Source organism: Falco cherrug, chromosome 4 (genome assembly GCF_023634085.1).
Source record: "Falco cherrug isolate bFalChe1 chromosome 4, bFalChe1.pri, whole genome shotgun sequence".
Taxonomy (NCBI): Eukaryota; Metazoa; Chordata; class Aves; order Falconiformes; family Falconidae; genus Falco; species Falco cherrug.
In genome coordinates this window covers 38,656,212-38,683,271 of record NC_073700.1, presented here as the reverse complement: position 1 = coordinate 38,683,271, position 27,060 = coordinate 38,656,212, and the positions used below count along the sequence as shown (strand labels likewise).

General features: G+C 41.6%; 1 protein-coding gene across 1 annotated transcript in view; it reads right to left on the bottom strand.

Annotated features, from left to right (window-relative positions):
• Nucleotides 1-26,714, bottom strand: part of ADCY9 (adenylate cyclase 9) — a 102,292-nt gene extending 75,578 nt beyond the window's left edge. Inside the window, exon 1 of the mRNA XM_055706628.1 lies at nucleotides 24,884-26,714. Coding sequence (XP_055562603.1) covers nucleotides 24,884-26,582 — 1,699 coding nt within the window. The 5' untranslated portion in view covers nucleotides 26,583-26,714. The remainder of the gene's footprint in view (nucleotides 1-24,883) is intronic.
• Nucleotides 26,715-27,060: the final 346 nt, after the last annotated feature.

Below are 27,060 nucleotides of genomic sequence, written 5' to 3'. Positions count from 1 at the left end.
GAGATGAGCAGTTTCAAGTCTCCTTCACCTCTGCCAGCAGCAGCTTCAACCACATCCCGGATACTCAAAACCCAAATTATCTCCAACACCTTACTTCTGCCAAATACACTAATTTTTCTCTCATCATCTAACAAGTCCCTAGCTCTCACATTCTCAACAGCTCTTCCAATACAAGTTAACATGATGAATAAAAAATATGTGGCATATTGAATTAAAAAAATCTGGGAACAGCTCTAACAGCTCTGAATCTGCTGTACAGATTTTATTACTCTTTTGCACAGTGAGGCAGAGCATACTTGCAGCAGCCGCCTACTTTCCAGTTCAAAAGAACACGAAGCTCTTATCAAGCATTACACCACACATTTCCAGGCTGAAGGAGAGTCCAGACCACAGTTTAATGAAACATGATTCCAATTGTCATTCTTCACACGTACCTCCATAAACTTCCCACTAAGGACACACATCACAGCAATATTCTTTCGGTAAACAATTTAGTTCTTATGTTTAAATTGGTTTCCTTTAGAAACTTGCAAAATTCTTGTGCATTGGGGGGGGTGGGGGTGTGTGTGGGAAAAAAGGTTAAAAAACCCCAGGGAACAAGAAAACTGCAAACACTGAAGTCATGTAAAACCTTCATGGCAAAATCATTTTGAATTCAAATTGAATTGGAATATAGCAGCCTAGGAAATTATGGTTCTAAACCACAACAAGCAAGGGAATGTTTAGTAACCCCAAGCAAAAATCCCCTGGCCTCTCTAGCTGCACAGTTCAAGCTTGAAGCTTTACATCTATTTATAGACCTCGGGCACATATCACTACAATAGCTGATTGTGCTTTGCAGCTGTTTTGTATATCTAGAAGGGCAGGAAAGAACAGACTGCACTTTGATCTTTCCCTTTTTTGGAGTATTAAAACAACAACAAAAAATGCCATTAGAAAGGACTCAGTATTTTTGAATCACAAGGGTACATGTTCCAAAAGCCACAGCTTACACTAAACATGTAGGACTTAGAGCTAACATGTTCAATTGTTTACCATTATTATAAACACAGGCTGCAGAAAATATTTATTCTAGAAGCATGCAAAGTACTTCACCTATCATGAAAACATATGCCAAATCTAATTATAGGAGCCTTTACTCCCCAAAGCATCTGTTGTTAAGTGACACACACATAAAATTAAGATTCAACCTGAATGCAACTGCATCATAAATTAGCACTTAGCATTTCTCAGGCAACAAAAGAAATTAAGCATTTTCTGAAGATATCATTGTGGGATAAGAATTAACTACATACAACCTTGTAAAACCTGTTGGTATCAAAACTTTATAAATTACACAAATGTATGGGAGCTAACACCACTAAAGGCAAAAATATGTACTTTTCATGGAAGTCAAATTAGTGATTCCTACCTTATGAAGCGTGCTGGCCCCTTCTGAGCTCTGAGGTTTGGGAAGGATCTATTGGCCACTTACATTCTTATTACACGTATCACTCTAGCATTCAAACAGCTGGATGATGGTCAGTACTACAGTGGGGAAAATCTAGAGGTTTTAGCAATAGAAAGGAAACAAGCCTAAAGCAAGCACCTTCAGAGACCTGACTGTACCATATCTACCCTCCCTGAAGAATATTTTTATTTGATTACTGATAGGATTTACAAAAGGCAATAAAACATAAAATGGGATATAAAAGTGCAGCTCACAACTGCTACCTAAATGAGTTTGAATAGCTCGTTTCCAAACGGCCATGCGAGCTCACGTACATGGGTATGTTTAAAACACAGCAAATGAGGAGCCTGTAGAAGTGATGGGGGAAAACCAAAAAAGCACCATTAGAGAAAAATAGAAAGTAAAAAGAGCTTGTGGTGGGCCCTGTAGTACCACAACCAGACCTTATAGACTGTGCAGTGTGGCTGGGTATCTTCCTGTTGTACAGCAGACTGCAGGCCAACCTCATTCTTCCATGCTTTCCAAATGTTGATTCAGGTATGTCAGAGAGCAAATAAACAAATCACAGAATTAGCGAGATGGAAAAGTAGCAGTAGGCTGCAAGAAATGCAGCAGATCAAATGGAGGAGAAAACAAATCTGTTAGAGGAAAGTTGGCAAGATCAGGCTGCTAAGTGCTGAACAGCCTCAGTTATCTGTATTGCACGATCAGCACAGCACATTTGATGATTATGAACAAAGCTTTTCGACTTTTAAATATATAAGATAGCATATTAGATAGTACATTTTAAAACCTCATTTTAAAAGAAAATATTTAGATATATTTACATCCGGAATACAGACTTATTCCTGCTGTGGCCTGTATCTCTCTGTTGCATCTATCTCATTTATTTAAACCTGAGTTCATCAGAACAGAATAGAGATTTTGGTTTTGTTGGGTTTAGAGCACTTAAGAGAATGTTCTTGATTTTCATTAGCACCATTATATAATTATCTATTAGATTAGACACCGATATATAAAGAATTGATCTAGTAAATTATTATTTTATATTAGGGTAATAATAAAAATGCTACTTTGCCACTCTGATCACTGGTATGGGAGTGGTAGAGCAAGTATTTATTGCTAAGATATAGCTGTGTTTCACTGTATACATCTGAACCACCAATAAATTAAAAAAATTGAGCCTTTTTTCTTTCTTGACCACAAAAGCTTTTACAAACCATCTGGTTTTTGACTGAGTGAGAATTACTGATGCAATTCAGTCAACAAACACCGCAACTACTTGGTGACATGTTTGTGTTGTTCCCAGTTGCCTTTCCTAATGTTACAACAAGCACATGACTTAGCTTAAATGGACACAGTTGCCCTTAATCCTCCTCTTGCTGGACCCAGCTAGCTGACACAAACCCACCCTTGCTATGAATATTACAACCCCATCACAAGGACAGCCTGGTACAAACAGGAGTTGTCCAGCTGCTGTCCCTGTACTGCTATGTGAAACTAATCGTGCATTGAGCTACCTTCAACAGTGACCAAAAATTCCACCCTGCCGTGAAGGCTGCAGGTGGTTCAGGAGGAGGAGAAGGGAAGAGAAGTTACCACCAGAAGAAGCTGCTGCTGGAGGAAGTAATGCAATATAGCGCTTCGCTGGTGGAGAGCTCGTGGTCCTGGAAAGGAGTCTCCAAACCACAACTTCTAAGTATGACTCAGTATTAGCAGGCAGTATTAAAGATAGAATAAACAAGAGAAAGCATGAGCTGACAAAGATAGCCAGCAGCATCTATGGAGACGATGATAATTAACATTTCAAATTGTGCATACCATGGACAAATTTATTAATCTGGTCTGCGCAAGCTATGTTTCAGAAAGGTAAGAAAATACTCTGAAAGGCTCCAGTGTATCCACATTCTGCAGTGCAATCCAAGACTGATTTTTTTCATTTTATACTCAGTATTTTAAGAGCTGGAAAAACTTAAATTTAGAAAGATCTCTCACACTATTCCCTTTTAAAACCTTTCAGTAAGAATACGTTTTACATACCAAATACAAACTTTACAAAGCAGATTTAGCTAGAATTATCAATGGAATTCCAGATGAGTGCTACCTGTTATCATAGTAACTCTTTTTCATAGAGGGATGCCTCCCTATAATATTATTTCTGAAGTAAAACACGTTAAACATTAAGTGCAAATGTCAGGTTGGCTCAGTCTGAGCTAAACTTTAGCTTTGAGTACAGCTGTTGTATAATGTCAAGGCACACTGAAAGCTTCCATCTCACTGGTTTCATGCCCATATGGAACCCATCCAGTCTTGATGACATAGATAGCATACAGTAAAGCTTGTATAATTACTACTAAACACAAGAACTGTGCTAAAACAACACTTACAATCTCCCTTAAGTCCACAAGAACAGGAAATCCAGAGGAGAGTCCCTTAACTGTGGGACAGCCATGGGACAGTATGTACTTCCACATACAAGGTATGATAAATACCCTGTTCTTGCAAAACACAAATGCTCAAGATAAGCTCCAAAGAGAAGGACAAAAACCAAATTCCACTTGCCTGGTGAGATGCCCGAGATGAGAAAAGTTAATTACCAGTATCTGTAAAGGGGCAGCACAAGCACCCCCAAGGAGTGCTGCACACACCAGCAGCCAGGCAGAAGCCCGAACTTCAAGCTGACTCAACGCTGGCATTTGACAAACCCAGCTCCTGCTGCCTGACCATTTTCCGCATTTTTGGATTAGACAGCTCCAAAATACAGCCTGGAATATACGAATAAACCTCTGAGAACGATAAACTTCACTGCCCATCAATTTGCGTTTGCTGACAAGCGGATCAGACCTTCTCAGGAGACAAGTGACAAACGTGTAAGGAATCTGAGGCACCACAGCTGTCAAAGATGTATTTGTCACCCATTTGAGATATACTTTCCAAAATACAAATGTAACTTTTAGAAAACATTACCATTTTAACAAGCAATGGTGCACAGTAACAGACCCCTAGAAATATTTTTACAATTGAAATATTACACACAGTAACTGCTATTTATGCTTCAATATGCCAGCCTTAAATATTTACTTTTCCATTCAGTTTACATGTTATGCCAACAGAGCATTTTCTCACATCATTTAAAGAGCTTATAGAAATTTAAAATTCTCTGAGCAGTAAATGCTATAAAATAATTCAAACTGAATGAAAAAAAATCTTTGATGCTTTTTATCCAAAATTTAATGCAAAGATGCATCATTTTTGCCAATAATGAGTTTGTTTGATATATTCCTCCTGATACAAGACTTTCTAGAAAGGCAAACTGTTTTAACTTTAAACCTCTACATAGGCTTTACATCACCACATGGCAACCATTCATCAGTCCGCAGCATTATGGTACTCCCCTGCCCTATGGATTCTGAAAAGTGAACAATTCTAGTTAAGAGTAAGTATATGTTTATACTTCAAAAGCTGTACCAGCAGAGTTGCTGGGCATTTTCCCCAGATCACAGACAGGCTGGGCAGCTGTATTTTGTTAAGAAATGTTGTTTCTTCTCACGGCCTCCAGAGTCAGTGGCTGTGGTCTGCGCTAGGGGAAGGCAGCGAGCATCCCATGCTTCATCCTATGGGACTGTTATCCCTGGGCAAGCCACTCTTCTCATAGTCATCCCAATTCTTCCCTTCCTAGTACTCTTTTCAAATGCAAAAGAGATGCTCCAGATAAAATATTGTTTTGCCCTATCGTAAATCCCATAAAATCAGTTAAACCTTTTTCAGACCAAGTAGGTAGTTTTATGGGTGCTTCCTAGTCTACCAGACAGGCTCCTTTCCTGCAAAGGAACCAACAAGGCGCTCAGCTACTCTGCCACTTTCTATGCCGTTTGAATCTTTACATTTTCATGTTACAAAAAAAAAACAGCTAAAGCATGTTTCAAAGAATGAATGGCCCAGAGATTCACTGCCAGTTCATCAACACTGAGATTGCACGATGTTCTAGATCACAGCCCATATAAAGTTAAAAGGATGACAATGATCATTTCCAGTCAAGTTTTTGGCTTTTTCTTTGGAAATTCCATGTTGATGGGCACATTAACTGGACAACTGCAAGGAAGGAAAGAAGAGACCAGAGGAAGTGGGAAACCCTTGTAGCAGATCTGCTGCAGACAGATGAGGAATGCTTGTCCAGTCAGCAGATGAACTGCACAGGTTTCCAATCAGCCTACCCCAGCCACTTACTCCCATTACTTCATTTACTCCCTTTGCTTCAGCACATCACTCCAGTTGCACCCAGTACTGAATGAGCCCTTTCTTGGGGCTTCAATCTCAGAGCAGAAACCTGGAAGGAAGGACTGGAAGGAAGGAAAGGGGCATGGGGAAAAATAGGAAGCTGGAGGTGGGGAAGGAAAACATTTCTATGATTTTACTAAAGAAGGTAAAACAAGTTTTCCAAACAGCAACTGTAAGTTCAGCAATTCTAGTTTACATGGAGGGGGGGAGGCCAAGAACCCATGCAGCCACATGAATACTGTCTGCCTCTCGTTACAAGCAGCAAAGCCTCATTACCTCCCCCCAAAAGCCCTTAACTTGCTTCTGCCCCGTCCCAAAACAAAGCAAAAGCTGAAATTTTGTATGAAGGCAAACTCCAAGCAGCACTTAACAACAAACTCTGCACTAGCAGAGAACCACCAGCCTCTTAAAATGTATGCATTTTCAGTTGTGTTTCCTTAACTTAATTTGAAGAAAAGTTACACTAATGGGGGGGGGGGGGGGGGGGGGGGGGAGCGCGGAGGGATGGCAAAGAAGGGGGCGGAAAGCCCACAGTGCAAGCAAGCAGCAGCAACCAAGGGACAGCGCCTGAGAAGCATTAACGCCAAGCCTGGAGGTCAATTTGTAGGGATGCATCCTTGCTGGTTAGGTATTTGCACAAGCTTATGGACATGGGAAAACTGCAGAACATTGGCAGGAAACACCTAACCTCCTGTAATAGAAAATCCTGCAGAGAAACACATCTTGGCCACTGCCAGCACCAGCTGAGCACCAGCCCTGTAGACATTCTCTTGTCCTTCAGCAAACAACGTCCAACTCCACAAATGCTGAAAAAAATGCATTTGGCAACTGGATGGAGGAGTTTAAAAACCTGTCTCCTTTCTGTCAATGGGCATGATTTAGAATACTGGACTAAATCTCAGATCTATCCCAATTACATCAATCCCATACAAGCGGGAGACTGGAGCAACAGGCAACCAGTTTGCCCTGACATTTCTTTGGAACGCACTGTATCGTACCAAGTAAGGGCTTCAAACTGCTCAGCAAAGCTTCTTCTCTAGTAAAACAGCCCCAGTGAGACCTGTGAAATATATTTATACTTTGCTTTTTTCCCCTCACCAGTTTAAAACTTGCTTTTCACAACCTGTAGATGGATAGATAAAAATGAGTTAGGGACATAGCTCCCACTGTAATTCGAAATTGCAAATTAAATGCAAGGTATAGCCTGGACAAGTCCAGGACTTGTGAAATTTCAATGTTGCAGAAAATGTTTAAATTGTAAGCAGGTTACAATGAGAAATTTACATAATTAGATCTGGCACTGTTACGTCAGACTTGAACAAAACGAATGACTCAAGTTTCAAACTCAAAAGAGAGAACAAATGATTGAGGAAACTGGATACAAACACACATTGGCAGCCCTTCTGTACTAAACACGGCCCTGTGCAATTTAGCAAGAAAGTTAAAGAGAGATAAAAATTGATAAAACAGATGCAAAGAAATCCTTAGGCAAGAGACCTGGTATAAATTGATTAATATAAATAACACAATCCTCTAAAACTTCTAAGACCCTTAAGAATATAGTACTTCAAGACAACAATTCTCCTGATTATGAAAATAAACAGAACTGATTTTAAAAAACCCAAAAAGCCAGACAAACCACAGAACACCAAAAAACCCCTAACCAAAGCACCATACAAAACCAAGCTGGGGCAGTGGTGGTGGAGACGGTCTCAAGTTTTAAGTACCTAAAAACAGCGCTTGAAGAGATCCTCCCCTAAGGATATTTTGATCTCAGTCACATGTTTTTTCTAAGGTATTTTTATTTAGTCTCCCTGTAGATAACTGCAAGGAGAGAACTGCTAACATGGTATTAAATTATATGATGTCTCCCCTCATAGCTCAGAGAGGCATTAAGGCTGAAATATTACCAATAAAAGCATTAGGCTCACTGACCTCAGAGAATGTTCTCACATACAAATATTGTTTCCATCACTTGCCAACTCTGCCTCAATCAAAAAATCAAGTTTAATTTTCTTAAGTTTTGATATAAGTACTTTGATACCTAGCTACCTATCAGTAAGCAAGCCTATTCAATTGTACCAGTAGATAAGAAAAAAAAAAAAAAAAAAAAGAGAGAGAAAATATTTGAGCACATTTCATGATACACGTGTGCTCTTGTTTACACAAAGCAGAAAGGAAGTGGATCTTTTACTATTTGCGGCTCATACTTTCACCCAAATCACCTATTTTTTCACTTTCATCATCCTGTTTGCAATTTAAATTTAGAAAATATACAGAAAGAACAGCTCACACAACAACCTTTCCAAATAGTTACATCTGGTTTGTTTTTGCAAGTTTAGACAGCATGAGTGAAGTTTCCAGTTAAACAGACCTGGAAATGTTACGGCAAGGCTGGCAGACCAGCACAGAATAAATTCCAACAACAAATACATTCGCAATCACAAAACCTTATCATAGAAGTGTACCCACAACAATAACACCTTCAGACCAAGAATCACCGGTGCTGCAAACCGAGGCCTGGCTAACCAACGTGGAATTGGACTCGGCTGGCCAAGGCAAACATAGATAAGCACAGAAAGAAAAGACACAACAGCCCAACTTGCTCACACATAGGCAACACTGACCCAGGCTGCCACATCTACCTGCCAGGGACACCGGCTGCCCCTGTCACAGCAGCACCACTTCACTGACAGCTAGAACCTATAAGAGATATCCAGCTCCTAGCCTGGCATTTTATATGGCTGGAGCATCCAAAGGTTTTCACATTAAAGCAAAACAAACTCCCTAAACATTAGTTTGCAATGTATTTTTTCAGTTCTGAATCAATGCATTTATTTGTATACCTACACCAGTGCATAGAAAGATAACAATTACTATCATTGCATGTTGAATTTCTACCAACAGGAAAAACTTCAGTAATGAGAAGAAGAGAGTGACCAAGTGTTGAAAAAGACAATAAAAAAAAAGGACCCTACGAAGCACCTTCAGTTCAGCAGCTGTCATTAGGAGGTAGGGCAAGTGTACAATTATCTGTTCAACACTATGTTTTCATTCCAGAAATGAGTACCACAGTATCAACATGCATCTGGGTCACCATCCTGCGACCTGTGTGGGCAAACCTGCACCTGTGTGCACCCCCGGGCTCCTCTGGGAACACGCAACTGGGCCAGATACTAAACTCTGGCAGAAAGGAAAGGCATAGCTTTAGCATTACATTACAACTCCTTGTTGTTTTTGATGAGAGCAAAGATCATCTCTATTCACTTCAAGTGGAGCGATTCTCTTTTATTCTATGTCCTGGACAAGCCAGACAGTTCACGATACAAAAAACCCAAAACAATCTCCCCCCTCTCCCCCCAGTGAATCAGTGACAGCTCTATGCCAAATCATTCAAAAAGAGGATTAAAATTCTTTTAATGCCATCGCGCTGAAATACTGCATCTTTATTTACAGTGGCATGGCTAAGCTGCTATAGCAGCAATCCATCACTCCTCACAGCTTTCTGATACTTTCTAGAAGGTGGTAAGTTACCTTCAGAGAAGTAATAAATGGTAAGGCTGAAAGGACTGCTGACCAGTCCAGCACGCACCTCCCCAAGGCCAGACGTCCAAAGCAGTCCCTACGGGTAATTCCTTAAATTCTGCTTAAGCTGTTGCTCTCCCCAGCCTGACACACCGAGGGCTTTCACAGCAACAGTACAGGGCTTATCGCTCTGCCTCCTTCCCTCTTCACCAGCAGCCTGCACCATGGCTGAAGACCACATCCATCTCTCCCACCCAGCTTTTTCCTCCAGACTAAAACTGCAGTTCCTTTGCTCTTTTCTAGACACCCATCTTGGTCACTTCTCTTATGGACTCCCTCCGTTTGGTTCCTATCTTTTTTTGCTTGTATTTCTGCTATTACTGAAACAAAATTCATGAGATTGAAGGACTAAACAAGAAACAGTCCACAAAAAGTGATTCAGGTTAGTTTTCTACAGATTTCAACTTCTTATAATCTCTTCCCTCACACTGTCACCCAACATCCTTTTTTTTCCTATTTCCCCACTGCCTCCCAGTTTTTCCAAATGCCACCACAAAATTCCTCTCTAATTTACTTCTCAGAAGATACAATCTAATGGGTAATTAAAAATACAAAAGAATATTTAGGAATTACTATTTTCCCTTAACAGCTTTCATCCCATTAAAATATTTTACTGCTATAATGCCTGCAGCTTATCTTCAGTTGCATGAGAACAAAGAAAACAAACACTGAAAATTTATCTAAATAAGCCACAATATTTTGAGAAAAGCTACCATGGTGCTATGAGACCTTGGAAATTTGCACAAAATATGTGAGATATTGCTCTGAATTAAGTTTTGTTCTTCAATTCTATGGCTAGGAACCACAATAATAACAGCATCTGTAAATCCTACCTTTCCTATCTCACATCAGCAAATTGCATTGGAAACACTATTACAACTCCCACCTCAAAAGTCTACCACTACCTCCAGTTGTTTGTGCTTTTGAATTATTAGCAAGCAAATATTAAAGAACATTAAAGTAAATAAAAAGGGGGAAATAAACTACAGCGTTAACATATGATCAACTACATTAAATTGTACACAAAAGTACAGAGTCATTTTTAGGGGGGGGGGGGGGCAGGGACTGCTAAGTGTTTATAAAGGAGTCTGGTTCTCTTCCAAGTTTCACATTCCAGCCTGAAAATAACTTCTTAAAACAGCTGTCAAGTTTAGTTGTTTGGTTTTTTGGGGGTTTTGTTGGGGTTTTTTTTGGGGGGGTGGGGGGGTGGGGGGTGGGGTGGAGGCAGAATGATCTACCAGCAAATACCATCTTTCTTTAGAACCACACAAGTTATCATTGGTAGCAGCTTGTGCTTCACTGAGAAAATTCAACTCCTATGCAGCTCCTAAAATCTGCAGTCAAGAATGTAAAAGAGCATCCAAAAAGAAAAACAGAGACTGCAGTATATGAGCTCACGAAATAGAGAAGCACCATCATCTCCGTGCTCAGAAGACCATGAGAACTAATCACCTCCCCACTGGACCAAAAGTCAGCCAGTAATCTTCCCTTCACTTCAGGTTCTTTTAAAACATTTCTTTTTCCCCCCAACTAACTTCTTAGTTAAGTAGATTTTTTTTTAATTAGTATTTTAAAATTAAAAACTGCAACATATTTAAAAATTAAGTAATTAAAGCTCCAAATCTAACAATAGTATATCTCAAAGGCAAACATGAAGGACCTCAGCAACCTACTGTAAACATTCACATCAGTGTTTACCTTTCAGACTTTCATGTATTATATACACTTGGTCTCTGCTGTCTTGGCTGATAAAACTGCAACTAAAAATTTGTAATTGTTTTTTGTACCATGTACACCGTTAATTCAAAAACTCCAATTTCTCCACACACGGAGACCCATTCACAACAGAAGCAGTATTCACTGAAATAGTCATGCTATGCAGTATCTCTATTCAAAACAGTCAAATACTAGCTGGATACATTTACTGATTCAATTGCTTCTACTCAGGGGACAAGTAGAGCCTCCTCCATGTTTTAAGTGTCTTGGAAATTACTTTGGGGACAGCTTATTAAAAACTAACAACAAAAACCATCTTGGCTATACTGTTGCTACTGCAGTATGCTTTTTCAGTCTCCAACATCCAAAAAGCTAAATTCTGTTTCAGGAAACAGCATGAATTGCCCCAAATGCTAAGCAGCATGAGAAAACTTCAACACCATTAAAGAATCACTTCCTTCCTCCCAAATAAATGTCACTTCAAACTCCTCTCTCTTCTAGAGCTACTGCAACATTGCAGTAAGGAAGATATATCATTGTCTGGTTTGTACTGAAGAAAAAAACAACCTACTGTAAAATACAGTTCATGACAACTTCTTTCTAGGTCTTGAGGCACCACACTCGGCCCCAACCACCAGTGCAGGAACTGAAAACCAAACAAAAAGATGCAGAGAAGCAACTGGGCAAACATCACTGATGTGTACCTGCCACCCTGGCACAGAAAACCAAAACAAGCACCAGGCTGCATGGTGAGAACATGCTGAAAAGATGAAGTGGACATTCTTCCTTACAAATACCACACCTACCCATTGCAGCGAAGAGATTTCAAATGCTGCTGGGCTGAACCTGCAATTTCTTCATCCTGTTTTTGAAACTATGATGCCTGGTATCTCCACAGTCCCCCTCTCACTTCTCACTTTAACGTCCTAATACAGATTTACCTTTTTAAGACCTCAAATTATTCATATTGCCATACTAAAAAAGGAAAGCAAACTTCTCCCCTATATTCCCCCTTACTTCAACATGGGGAGGAAAATGCTATAGGTAGAAAATGTGTGACTGTGATGGAATGTAAGAAAATATTGCCGTCTCAGCACAAAAAGAGTATTTGCAGAGAAATCGTGTCCAAGACAGAATTATCAATACACCCTGTGTCCCACGGAACAATACTACTAATTTTAACTACTTGCTATTTAGTCTATTTAATTCTGCTACAGTCGCAAGCACCTGGATTTCTGGACAAACCTTAAGTACAACATTCTGGGAATCACTGTCAATAAAGCATTAGCACAGCTTCTGATCAATAAATGAGCTCATTACCCTACCTCGGCACATACCAGCACGTCGCATTGCTCATTCTGCCACAAATACGTTTTAGAAGTGAACACATGTATGACTGCTAGGGATTTAAACCTGGTTTTAGGAGCCACACGGTAGAACTCTCAGTTACAGTAAGCCAACGCTTCATTGTCACATTCTCAGGATGTGTCTGGTAGGTTTCACATAAAAAACCCCCAACTTCCATAGCAGTACTTAAACTTCACAGAACAGGAAACTGAAATAAAACCATTCCAGAAGCTTTATTAGAGCAAGCAGGAACAGCACAGAACACAAATGTCAAGACACCTGACAACAGCTATAACTGGAGTTTGACTGGGGATGACTTACCTCCTCTGGCAGATTATTGAACAGGCACATCAGAAAAATAATGCATTCAGACAGTCAAATGTCTAGACAACTATTTTTCAGGAATGGGCTACACAGCTACAGACGAGGAGCTTATTCATTAAGAAACTCAAGATAGGGACTCCAGAGTTTTCAAAGCAAGCACTTGGCTCACTCTTACCATGGTATCCACATACCAGTAACACACACTTAACCCACACTAGTTATTCAAATACGCAGTGGTCTTTCCTGTTTGTGTACTGTGCCTATGCGGTAGATTTTTATCCCTTTTGAGTTCAAAAGCTCAAGCATATGGACGGGATCCTTGCTGGTTTTGTGCAATGTCGGCCCATCACTGAATTCAAGCTGCCATCCCTTCTTTCCTCGCTTCCCTAATGCACCTCCCCTCTGCCACGCGCAGCAGGACAGCACATCAGGCGTATGCTACTGGCTCACTGCTTTCTGCCTCCACTGGACGAGTGCACCTCGCCAGGGCTCAGCACCACCGGCTCCTCACCAACTGAGAAGCGCAGGTAGCAGCACAGACTTCTTAATTAATTCAATACCGCTTCGTGTCTGAGAAGTGCCTCATTCTATAAATAAAGATCAAAGGATGAACTGCTTCAATGACCATCTAATAACAGCTACGCTTCACTGGCTAATTTGTAAGATTGTTTTCTAGTAGTCAGCCAAGTTGTAATTTTACATATGCATTGAAAGGGCCATAAAAACTCCTATAAATACTCCAGGTGATCCTTCTGAACCCAAAGTCTGTGCTTATAGCTGTAACTCTTGTACTTTGTGTTCATTTTATACTGAATCACCTAAATACAGCAGCAAGGACTTTTAGAACACCATTCTGCTTTACTTGTATTTGTGAAAGTCACTTGCTACATTTAAAGTTGTCTTATTTAGATAAACTGTAACATACTCCATGTGTATTAAACGCAGCTCCCAAATTATGTATTTCCCCAGCACCGACTGCTGTGTTACCATAACATCCTGAAGATCACGTTTAACACACATGCACACGCAATCACATTATTTCCGCAAATCGATAATTTGGTTATTAAAAACAACCGGCTCTTCTTTGCAACAAAGCAATTATAACTGCAAACTTTAACAAAGACTGCCATTTGAATTAGGAGGATTTAGTGTTTAAAAAGCTGCACTAAACATCGGTGGGGCATGGTCCAACTCTTGCTCTAAGCAGTGCAAGAATTAACAAATCTTTTGCTCCAAACAGGTTAGACAAATAACGCACTGTCAGCACCATCTAATGCCACAAAGCCTTCTCCATTAGAGCACCAGCAGAACAACTCACACAAATTTATGACTGTATTGGCTGCACACTTGTCTATGGCTGATATTAGGCTCAAACATAATCTATAATGCAGTTTATTTATGTGCTTATCAAATACCCTACTTCAAAGAACCACTGGTAAGTGCAGAATCCTAGCAAGCAAATACCCTAACTTGGGAAAAAATCTTCATCTAAATTTTAAGACAATTTCCAACTTTGTCACCTCCTGAAATCTTGGAAAGAATTAAATGCTTAACAGATGTACTACATTTTAAATATAGCCACATCACGCACGCATTTTTTTATAACACTTAGAAAACACTGTGCCTGATCAAAAATGTCTTCCGTATGGTCTGATTCACTTTCAGTACCCAATTACTGACAGAAAACCATTACCAGCTCCTGAAGAGCAGCCATCACCAAACTGCCTCTATCTCTTAGCAGGGGAAAGCGACAAAGCACAATGGCCATCCCAGTGCTTCACCGGGGCTCAGGACCCAGCTCGGTAGCCTTACCTGCACATTTGAAAAAAATTACATCCTTTACCTCCTTTTTCCCTATTCCCTGCATCAGACAAAGCAAGAGGTCACGGGCTCAGTTACCGTGAGCACGCAGATCGTATCCAAACGCACCTCCACCACAGCAGCAAGCACCTTCCACTTCAGAGCCGGTCTCCTGCGTGCCGTGCTGCAGAGCTGGCCAGAGCCCACACCGTACCAACGCAATCGCAGCTAGAGACAAGTGCACTCTGAAAACCTCTCTTAGATGTGGCTCCCACCTTCTGTTATCAACAGGTAGGTTTTGTGATGCTCCCTAGTAAATACAGATAGCTAAGCAAAACTTATTAAAAAAAATCCACCCATTTGATGAACATTAGTCATCCATGCTACAAGAATTAAGCACACTTCCCAAGCTGATTAAACACAATTCAAGCATCTGATTATTCAGATATAATGGACTGCAAAGACAACTCCAAGTATTTTCACTTAAGAAACATCCTAAGGATGCACACAGTTACTGAAATGCTATATACACACATATATACGTATGTATAAAAAGCAAATAACTCAACAGCTTCATGTAATTAAGATTTTTGGACTCATTTGTGGAAAACTATCATTTAATACCAAATTGAAGTATCTGACACAGGTAAGAAAACATGACTTCAGTGAAGACTAGCAGATCTTTTGTTTACCTCTGTATCCACAGCAAATTCCAGCAGCAGCAACATTTCATAACCAAAGACGTATATGTTATTTTAACATCCTCAGCAGAAAAAATCAGTTACCGATCATTATGTATTCCAGAACCTCGGGTGAGGCATGGGGTGTGTGTGTTTCTCTGAAATGGTTTATTGGGATTATGAAACAATTAATAAATTTTCTCATCCTCACGTGGTATTTTTAAGAATGCTGTCTGCTTCTAGTTGATGCCACATTGCCAAGCAGCAAGTAAAACATTAAATATTATTCATATTGTCTCATCAGTAACTTATATGTACATAAAGATAGAATCTCTCTCACAACCTGCACCTTAGTAGCAAGGTCAGTCCCAAAGAGGTACTCAGAGCAAAATCCTTTTACGTTCCTACAACCTGTTGTCAAGTAAGAATCAAATTTTAAAAACTGGAAATAGATAGGAAAGGCTACAAAAGCCTTGGATCAACGTCTGATTATCTGCTGGTGTAACGTGGGTATGTGTGACACTACAGTCTCCATCTTTCTCCTGGAAGCTTGTGGCCATTTCTTCTCTTAATGCAGTCCAAACACAGAGCTCTTAGAAACCCAGACAGCTCTTACTAAGTATCACGCTATCTAAACAAAGGAAATTTGGAGCTAATGTTGTACCTGGTCTCTTTGCAAATAATGCCCTACAGGAACATTTCCTCATTACATCCTGTCTTTAACACCAGTCCCGTCAGGCCCTGAGCATTTCCAAAAGATTTATCTGTTGTACTTTCATCCAAATTGGCCAGAGGTTAAAGATACTTAGTACCTTACAGGATGGACTTCATATGTCCATTAAACAAGAGTTAAAGAATGCAAGAATTTGATTCCAAGGACTACTGGGAACAGCTATGCAAAAGCTTCCCAGGGAGGTCTTTTCAAAATAACATACCTAATGTAATACCCTGTAAACAAAAAAAAAGTAACTTCTATTCCACGTATTAGACACATGCACCTAAGTCAAACATCAAAGCTGCACATTTAAAAAATAAAAAATTCCATTTCTGACTCAAACATCATTGTTTATCTAATGGTAATGTAAAGAAATAAGCATCCAATATCAGAAGTTTTTCTACGCTTCTTGTGGGCTGAATCAACGTTTCATAGTGTGTTTTACTTCAATTTTAGAAATTGTTTTTGTCTTTTTTTTATTCTTATTGTGCAGTTGAGCACAGTCAACCAAACTATCACCATTTTGGCTCTTAAAACATACAAATAGCTTTTAGTATCATTGGTACCAGTTATCAATTGGCTTTGCCTTCCACTTTCTCCTCCTCCCTCTGTCTTGAGGAGGAAAGAGAGGAATTTTTCCATTAAGGCCTATAAATTAACAAGACTGAAAGGAAACTAAGTTTTATAGACAGCTGGATTTGGACGCTTTTTGGCTGTCTTTCCACGTGGCCCCTCTTCTCCCCTTGCAAGGGCAGGACTTCTGGTTCAAGGAAACACATGGCCAGCACAAGCTCCTGGACCTCCAGCCCATGACAACATCCACACAAATGGATTGGAGTTAACTTCAGCTGACAGCTGGAGGAAAAAAAAAAGCAAAAGGAAAGCAAACTGCTCTTTCACTAGTAGATAATCAAGATGTTACACATACAGCAAAAGACGTTTTCCTTTGCATGTTTCTGCATACGTTAAGCAGCAAGCAGAAGGAAAGGTCCCATTAGCAAGCTAGTGGACTTTTCTGCCAGTTCCTCTTGCACTGTGCCGATTCTGGAGATTTTATAAGTAATGCTATTTTATTACAATAACCTGATTTCTAGATTTATCAAATCAAGTTGAAGCAAACAGCTTTAGAGATGCAACATGAGGAACAGTAAGTGCCATCAGTGAAATAAAGACTTGCAATATAATCATTGTTATCTACACTGTTTGCAAAGAATTCCCATATGAAGTTACTGTAGCAAACAAACACAAAAAGTTTTCAGGCAATTTTAAGGGGCATTTTGAGTCCAAGGGATGTTAGCTGAAGAAATATATCCAGAACGCTTTGGTCCTCACAAAGTAATTTCAGAACCATGAAAAATATCTATCCCTAAAGCCTTATATCTAGTAGGCTTATGGCTGTACGTGAGAACAATCGGGGGTGGGGTGGGGTGAATGAAAGATAACATTCATTTGATGAAAACCATTTGGCTTGGAAGGGGGCTGCAGAGATTTCTGCTACAGTCCAACCCTGACAAATGCCCAGCAAGGTAAGTTAACCAGCCAAATCTGCCCTATTGCCTAAGACAGTACCAGTGCCCAGATGTGATGTCTCCATAAAGAAAAAGCTGTTACACTGTGGTACAATTGCCAGTCCATACTTCCTTCCCAACTGCCAGTTCGTATTTTCACAAATAATTACTTGGGAGCAAGCAGCTATACTTTCAAAACCTGCATGGCTTTGCTTTAAATCGAGTTCCAACAATCGCCTACAAACCTATGAAAGCACCATCACAATAACGCAAGCTTATATAACAGAACCTGTTAAAATGTGTTAATGAGACTATATTGACTAGCCGGCTTCTTTGCAATGGCAACTCCCACTGGAAATTAAAAATTAAAGGCTAGGGATTTTTTTTTCTTTCTTTCTTTTCAAAGGACAGAAATGAGATTGAAAATCATCTAAAAATAGCAGAGAATTTTCAAGTGTCAGCTGTAACGGAAAGAGGAATGGCTGTCTCTCCTTACAGAGCCAGGATGGATGGAGCGAGCTTGTGATTCAGAATCAAGAGAAAGACAGCTTACACACAAACTGTAGATGGGAGAAAATAATTATAATTTACTAATTTTAGTAATATTCCAGGACAATCTACAGCAACTCCAAATCCAATGAAATTGTACTTTATCTTAGTGGTGAATGTAAAGTCTTACATACTTCACCTGCCAGAAGGAAAAGTGAAGTACATATTGTGAAATAACTCCAAAAAGGGTTTTAAACAACCCATTGAAATCAGGCATCCTCCTCATGACAGAAGATGAATATAAATTACATGTCTTTGACTTTGTTTTGTCTTTTCCATCAATCTTTTTCCCCAAAAAGCCACTATGTCAAGGCTTTTATTTAAAGAAGTTGTCTTGCATTTAAATAGTCCCTCACCTACCTCTGAAGATTTACTGATGTGAACGGGTAGAAGGAAGAAGAGAGCTCAGATTTGTTATTTGTAGGGTACCTGTTTACACTGCAGCACCTGTATTTTGGGTAGCCAAAGAGAGAAACATAAATTAAAAACTCTGTAGATGATGGTCACAGAATGCAGTAGAAGCCATGGTGTTCCCCCAGTGCACCAGGGCCTCGGATTTCAGCACCCATCTTTCCCATGTTCTAGAATAAAGCTCCACTCCTGCCATGCTCACTTCAGCTCCTGTAGTATGTAAATATCTTAAGGGCTATTAAAACTTCTACTCCACTGTACAGTGCTTATATAGGGGTTAAACAGGCAGAGCTGCAACCAGACTGCCAATACTGTGTTAACTTATTTGTTAATTAGCATCAGGGCACGCTGTTAATTGAAACTGGAGCCCGTACTTGTTTAACAAAGTATATGGTTAGAAACAATCTCCATCCCGTACAAAGTGGAAAATCTTACATAGGTACGAACTAGGCTTATAAATTCTTTTTCACTGTACGCAGTAAAATTAGCCCTTAAGTATGTTATCAAAACTCAAAGCCTCAAAAGCCAACATCCAAGTTCCCTTAAATAACAAAAACAGCTTAAGTGTGAATATTTTTAAATTGAGATATTTTTCTGCTTGGTCTTGCACAAATAAAACCAAGAGCAAGTCAACAAATCTTCCTCAAAATTTGGAAAACTGTGACCTTCCTGAAGAGGTCACAAAACCTGCCTGGTAGTAAAGCTGATCAAGTACTAATGCACTAATACATAGGTTTACTTTCAGAAAAAGTTGTCATTGCATCATGTAAAATATTTGGAAAGCTGAACAATCACCAGGTTTTCTTACAAGTTTCCTTCTTTTGTTTACAGTGATGAAACACAACTTCACTATGTGAAGACAAGAACCAGTCTGAACAACTACATTCACTAATTACCTCCTCTTCTTTTTGCTATTACATGATAAAATTACAGATCACGTCAAAATGTTAAATTAATGTAGAATTTACTTCTTCCTGGCAATATGCCTTCATGCAAATTACCTCTAATTTGTTACCTGTCACTGAATACTTTTCATTTTTTAAATACAGGAGTCAAGTCAACCTGTGTATGGTATTTTATTTTCAATCTCACAATTGAAAATAAGATCATGAACCACTACCACAGTAACAACAGTTAATAGGTCAGGTTATATAAAACTGATAAACTGACTAGTCACTAAAATTTTATGCCTCAGTCAGCACTTAGGATTTTGGTTTGTGGGAAAGTGGAAATACATACACATGTAGACTTCATTACCACTTAAAAGAGACATTTGTTCATCTATCCAATGTTGCCTGACCGCCAGATCAGTATCAGAACACATGAAATCCAGAATTACAATGCCTGTCACAAATGAGTTCAATAAATATAAAAAGCCAGTATCTAAAGATTTACATTTATTGAACATGATGAAACTAGAGGCTGAGCAGGAAGACACGTAGTGCAGCTGGCAAGACACAACACAATCACCCCAACCTCCTGCACTCACCCCAAAAACACTCACTAGAGACTCAAGCTGCCCTTAGCCAAGCCACGGAGCAAAACTGAATCTGTGCAGAGCTGTCCTGCTGGCACAAGCACAAGCCCTCTAGATTTACACTATGCCCAGCAGGCTGGCCTCAAAAAGTTAAGGAAAACTTTCATCTTATCTTTCATCTACCTATGAACTTCCAGCAGCACGTTTCAGCTACAGGTCCTCTGTGCGCAGGGCTGGGAAAAGACAGAAAGACGAGGCGGGCAGGGAAGCCTTCACCACCATCACAGTGTAATTGTAGTCTCTCCCTGATCGGCCACAGAGGTGAGGAAGGGAAGAAAAAGTCAATGACTTTTCTCTTCATAACCTTATCTAAGGCTTTTGTCTGGCAGGAACACCCGCCCTGTGCTCCCTGTAAGCCAAACCTGAAGCAGCAGCAGAGTACCAAGTCACCCAGCAGAGCCGTATCCCATGGTCTGCCAAGGGAAAAGCATCCCGTGCGTCACAGGTTGCCACCATGTGAAGAGCTAAGCTATTTATGGAGAAATAATTGCCTTACATTATGTGAAGAGGTTTCAATATCAGGCAAAACACTGACTTTTATTACTGATTTGCTTTATTAAAAAAATGTTTACAAGTAAAGCAGATATTAAAAGAAACCTGGAGAACAGTGAAAGACAGTAAGCTGCAGATCTGTGATACGCTTTATCAGGAACAGCCACCAGTCGCCACAGGTGAACTGGTGGATGTTCGGGCAGTAAGCACTGTGAAAGCTGACCTCCCTCCGAAGCCATCAGCAACACGGTTTGGTTAGCCAGGTGACACACCACACAAGCTTACGTTTTTTTCCATAACGAAACAAACACCAAAAAGTCAGACAGAAAAGAGTATCTGTATCTTCCAAGGGCTTCTAACAGAAATTCCACAGAAAAGCCATTCCTTGAGGCAAACTGAACACAGAGGTGCCTTGCTGCAGAAAGTTCAGGAATTCTTTTAACAGGAACTTCAGTAACATTGATTCTCATTAGAGTATCAGCATACATACAAACGCCCCTGATGAAATCATGGTTCCACTGTGCTATGCTCTATAAACACAGAGAAAGCATTCTTGCCCCAACATGCTTATGTATTTTGAGCACTCAAAAAAAGGTGCTGGTGACCCTGGTATTTATGGAAGAGTTGCTGGCTGGCAAATAGCAATATTGTGACCTCCTCGGTAACAAGAAAGAGAAATCCAAACCACCAAGAACAGAACAACCCAAAAATATTTCCGTAAGCTGAACTTTTTATATCCTGAGTAGAGATCTCTGACTCTAGGGTTCAGAAGGGATGCATTAATGTGCGTTATGTGACTCAGTATCTCATAGTCTTCAAGTATCTCATAGTCTGCTAGGAAGCTCAGCAAGAAAAAGTGCATTGCCTCAAATTCCATGGCAAAATTATTACCGAAGATGCAACTGAACTGATGTCTAGGGGTTTATCTGTGGACCTCAAAAAAAACACCGCAACATTCCTCTGCCATGTTCCCTCCACATCCAAGGGGATCAGGTGCAGTGAAAACAGACAGCATAAGCAAGCAGTCAGAAGCAGGTAAAAATGCTCTAAGGTCACCAATGGCTCGCTCTCTTTGCTGATCTATTTTAGATGCCATCTACTTAATTCAGAAGTCAGAAACAGGAGGGAACACACCAGGGCCCCACTCCTTGCAATAAGGAGCCAAGGAAACAAAGGAGGAAGAAAAGATATTTCCATCCTAAGCTTTCAGCAAATCACAAAACAGCAAAGGGAAAGAAAAACTTAGTTTTGCCTCGTCTATTCCAAAAACCAAGGAGAACAGCACTCAGACAACTCAGGGTACATCTAGACTAGTATTTCAAATGGAATGGTAAGCACGGTTTTGAAGCAGTTTGCCCAATTCACTCCTACTTACCCTGCTCTGGTGCACACTGTAGAGTTGTACCTGGATTCCTTCTGGGTGAACCAAGCCAAGCGACTCGCTCCAGGAGCATGCCTGATGTGCTCCAACCACAGAGGTACTTTGGTTGAAAGACCCAGTCCAGAACCAGTCTTCGGCAGAAGTCCTAAGACATGCGTAATGTGGACACCGAGTCCTCGGCACCTCCCGTTTTGCTCTGTGAATGGTTTACTTCACCACATTGACTTAGCCTACAGAAAGATTGCTACGACTACTGCAGCAGCCCAGACAATTAAGAGATAACATACTAGATATACAACATAAAAAATAGGATATCATTAAGATATCAAGGCTTGAAAGGAAGCTGAGAAGCAAAGTGCTGGTAGGGAAACAAAGCTTATGTCTGTTATCTCTGCAGCACTTTCATAATTGAAAAGAATGAGACATATAACATAATTAAACAACCACAACAAACTTCCTCTTCTCTATCACTACTATCAACAAATTCTCAGGGAAAATAGCAGAGCGAAGCTTTGTAACAGCACCTCCGTTCACAAAACTGAGCAGTTGCTTGGCAGAGAACAATTAATTAAGAGGTGAAATCTCAGTTTATTCTATTAAATCTCAGAGCTGCTACTTAACAAAACCCTCCCCTGCAGCAGGTTCTAGATGCCAGCCTGTGGGCACTGCTGTTAAGAGTGCTTTTATCATTGCTTTTTTTTTTTTTTTTTTTTTTTTGCCCCTGCTGCCATTTACCTATCAGCCAAGTGATCTGACTGCGGAACAAAGTACTGAGGATACAGGAAAAAACGGGCATCTGCAGCATCCACATTTCCCTGAGGGTCTGGGCACGGGACGGACAAGAGACCATGTGTGCCACAGACCTTTGGATAAAGGCAGGTGTGGTAGAGGTCTGCTTGGTTTAAAAGTACACACAGACTCCTATTTCTATAACTATGTAAGACATTGATAAGAAATGGAAGCTAATTACAGTTCCACAACAAAATACAGAAGGGAAAGGGGAAAAATACCAGCCCAACCCACACTCCTTGTTAAAGCAATTCTTACCACATACTCCGGTTGCTTTCATAGCTAGGTTTCAGGGTAAGAAGAGACCATTAAAATATCAGTCTTCAAAGCATACTTCATCTTACCTAGACTGCATTTCAGTTTGTTCATCTGTAGCGCCCTGGCTAAAGCAGGACCTGTGAAAGGCATTCAGAGCTGCAAAACCTGAACCACCGTACTGATGAGACACAGCAGCCCATGCCCTCTCACAATAGATGTAACCAAGGACAGCACAGAAGTCTGAGAAAGACCATGAAAAAAATACTCCTGACATGGGGTATAATTGCGCTAGAGAGTGCTCTTGTGATCTACCAAATATAAAAAATAAATAAACAAAAATATTTAAGAGCAGTAACATCAGTCTCCACAAGTAAGTTCATGTCATTTTGTAATTAATGATATAGAGTACAGTTACAAATTCAGCAAAAATACTTAATTTAATTTGTTGCTACAATACAGCCTTCACACTGCATCTGGCTGTAAAGGTAGGTGGAAGAGAGAAATGCTGCAGGGTAGTTTCTCTACAACTATTCAATTTATTTTTCTCCAGAATGGCAAGATTCAACTTAAGAGTAATGGAGAGATTACATCTGATCCTTTTTTCTTGAAAGCACACTTCCACTGAAATAGATCAGTGTCAACAGTATTCAAAGAAATTAACTCAATTTGTATTTTTAGAAGCTGAACAGAAAGCCAAAGCCCAGGGACACACATCTGCTTCAGTTCTATGGCTTCCAGCCACCAATGTCACTGTCGATATTCTCCCTCCCCGTAAGCCTCTCATTTCAGCCCCACTGCCATATGCACGCAGACAGCTAGCTCACCAAAAATAAGTATTTGTGTCACATCAAAATAAGCACCTGCCACAGGCAAGCGGCCTGCCGTTACTGCTTCCACCACTGTTTTGCAATACTCTCCCCACCGTCCTTACTCACTGACCTTTCTACAGCCACCCTGGCCTTGTTTTGTATTTGTTGCAACAAATATCTCCTTCCTCCATCACAACGCTGTCCTACGACTCCTTCAGTTTCTTCCACTGTTTTCCACGCTTACTTTATAAAAATGGGTACATTTAGAAACAGAGCAAATAAAATCAGATAGCATAAAAGGGTTTGCAACGTATTCCACTCCCGTTTTGATCCATCTGCTCCCCACCTTGGGCTACAAGCACTGCAGCCAACCATACCTCCATGAGACAAAGGCACAGCACTAAAGCGACACAGCTCTTAATAAAGAGACAATTAAACCTCAGCATGTATGAGCCTCCTGCACACGCCTGTAAGTGCTGCTAGAAAGCAGTCAAAGGCTTCATTTCAAAATGAATACTCTAGAAAAACGAAAAATGGATCCTCAGCCAAGCCATAAAGGGGAACCGAAGAATCCCTCATTTTCTTTTCCTAAAGGCAAATCTGCAGTTTTATCCCCAAATCCTTAGAGCTGCAGAAATGAGAGCATCTGCCAGCTCACTGAACCACCTGAGTAACTTTTTCCAGCCTAACTTCGAACTACAGCAACTTGCTGTATCAAACTGCCAAATCTACAGTGCTCATTCCTTTCTGTGAATCCAGCTGTCATTTTTCCCAAATGCCTTCACAGTCCCAACTCTCCCAATGCCAAAAAAAACTTTTCACAGATATACATAATTTTGCAAAACACATATGCTCTATGTATGGCACATGAAGTCAATTAACAAGTTTACTTACTGAATTAAAGGATGACACACAACAGTAAAACAAAAACCTCTTGCAGACAGCAAACACACTAACCTTCTCCTCCCTACAATGTGATACTCTCACAAGAAGCGCTAAGGCGTTTTGAAGCCTATGCACATTTGGAGTACCCCAGGAGATCTTTCATGCTTATCTCCTTGGCATCTTTTATTCCGTAATCCCCATGGTGTTTGTAATCACCAGCACGTGGAGTTAAAATGTAGAACGTGTTCAATTTGCAAGTCAGCAAGCACAGAATATGCACTAGGGAAAATACATTCCCTCATACGAGAGAGGGAGGGAAAAAAAAAAAAAAGAAAAAAAAAAGACAGAGCACAATATAGAAGCACATACCTTTTAACTGGTCGGCTACCACACTCTGACCAACTCGCTCAATCACCTTTCCATCCTCCATTTCATAACGATCATCCAAGTATTTCGCAGTAGCTTCCGAAATATGGACTTTTCCAGCTACCCCAAGCTGCTCCATCAGATTGGCCAAATTGACATCATTGGACCACACATCAAACTTGAATCTTCTCATGCCCAAAATGCCACAGAGGACTGTCCCCGTATGAACACCAACTCTCATGTTTACCATTTCTTTTTTCTCTTGACAAAACTGCTCAATGGCTTTAATCATACCCAAGCCCATCTCAATGCAGCAGTAAGCATGATCTGCCCGGGGCTCTGGGCAGCCGGCTACGCAGTAGTAGCAGTCTCCCAAAGTGCTTATCTTCTCGCATTTAGTGTCCTCGCACAGACGGTCAAAACGTCCAAAGAGGTCGTTCAGGAGTCCCACCAGAGCATGGGCAGATTTATTGGCACTCATTTTCGTGAAGCCCACAATGTCTGCAAACAAAATGCTCACTTGCTCTATCTGCTGCATTTTAAAAGGACGGAATATTATGGGGGTTTTCTGTATGGAGGGTTTCTTCTTCCTGTTTTTGGGGCTTGAGGTGGAATGACGTTTGATGGAGTTTTCACTTTCATCATCCCCCTGCTTCATTAAGTCATCGGCTATTATTCTTGGCATAACAGAATGAATCATCCTCTCTTTCAGGGCTTTTTCCACTTCTAAGTCCTTTCCATGCATGATGGACTGCCCCACTTTCAGGAATGTGCTTCTCGATCTGACTTCGGACATGATAAATAAATGAATACCGATGGCGTGGATGCAGATGTGCAGGAAGGCTTTGCTCAACAGCTCCCAGTAAACCGCACCAGCTCCTAGAGGTGTAAAACAGTTCTCGTCGCGGAAGTGATAACCAAAGGTCTCGAAGAGGACTGAGTACGACAGTCCCAGGAACAAGCTTAAATACAAGGGTAAGTGCATCACCGTGTAAAGCAACAAGAGCACTTCAATACACATAGAAAAACTGCCTACTTGAGAAAGACAAGTGTCTGTGGGATCTGCCAGGGGAGTCCGATTGGACATGTCACCACTTCCTGAGATAGGTTTCAGAGCCTGGAACTGCGGAGCCAGAGTCAAAGCAAAGACCAGGAGGGTGAGTATCAGCGAAGTCCATACGTAATGGCGGGCATAAGTCTTGGTGAAAGTGAACACAAAAAAAGCTACACATACCAAGAGGAAGCACAAAGCCGGCACCATGAAAACAATCTGTTTCTCTCTCATGTGTATGCCGAAGTAGATGCCCCAGAGAAGGCAGGCCACGCCGATGTAGAAGAGGGCATAGCGAAACCTGCGCTGGGTCTGCGGGAAGCATCTCTCCATGCAAGCCTCCTCCAGGTTATTAGAGTCGAACTTGGGGTTCCACCACTTGGAAGAGGCCCTCTCGAAGAGCTGTGGCAGCTTCTTCTGCCGGCGGAGGCCGGGGCCGCCGGGGCCACCGCCGCCGGCTCGGCGGGTGCCCCCCGACTCCCCCGAGCTGCAGCTGGAGGAGATGCTGTACTTGCAGTGCTTGGCGGAGGAGCAGCCCTGGTGCTGCTTGGGGTTGATTTTCACCGTCACGCTGTTGCTGTCCCCGCTGGAGTCGCAGCTCACCTCGGTGCTGTGGTGATGCAGCAGCTGCTGGTGCGGTGGGGAAGCCATGTTGTCAATTCCTCCCGAAGAGCCCGCTCAGGAGTTGGGTCTCTCGGGCCGGGAAAGGCACCGGGGCTCCTGGCAGCGGCGCCTCTAGTCTCCTCCCGCCGCCGGCGCGGGGGGGGCGGCCGGGCAGCGCCGCGGCGCTGCGCCGCTCGCCGGGCTGGGCACACAGGGCGCTGGGACGCGGGCAGCCCCGCATATTCCCCCCGCCTCGCCCGCCTCCGCCGGCCGGGCAGGGCCGGGGCTGCCGCCCGCCGCCGGCCCCGCTCCCGCAGCCCCGCCGAGGCTCAGCCCCGCGGAGGGGACGCCGGGCCCCCGCCGGGAGGGGACCGCTCCTCCATGTCGCCTGCAGCTGGCCGCGGCTTCCTCCCCGCGCCCGCCGGGCAGCGCTCCCCTCGCGGCCGCCGCCAAGGGGCCGGCTCCAGCCGCCCGCCCGCCTCCCTCGCCCGCCCAGCCGGGACGGCACCGGCGGCCGCCCCCCGCC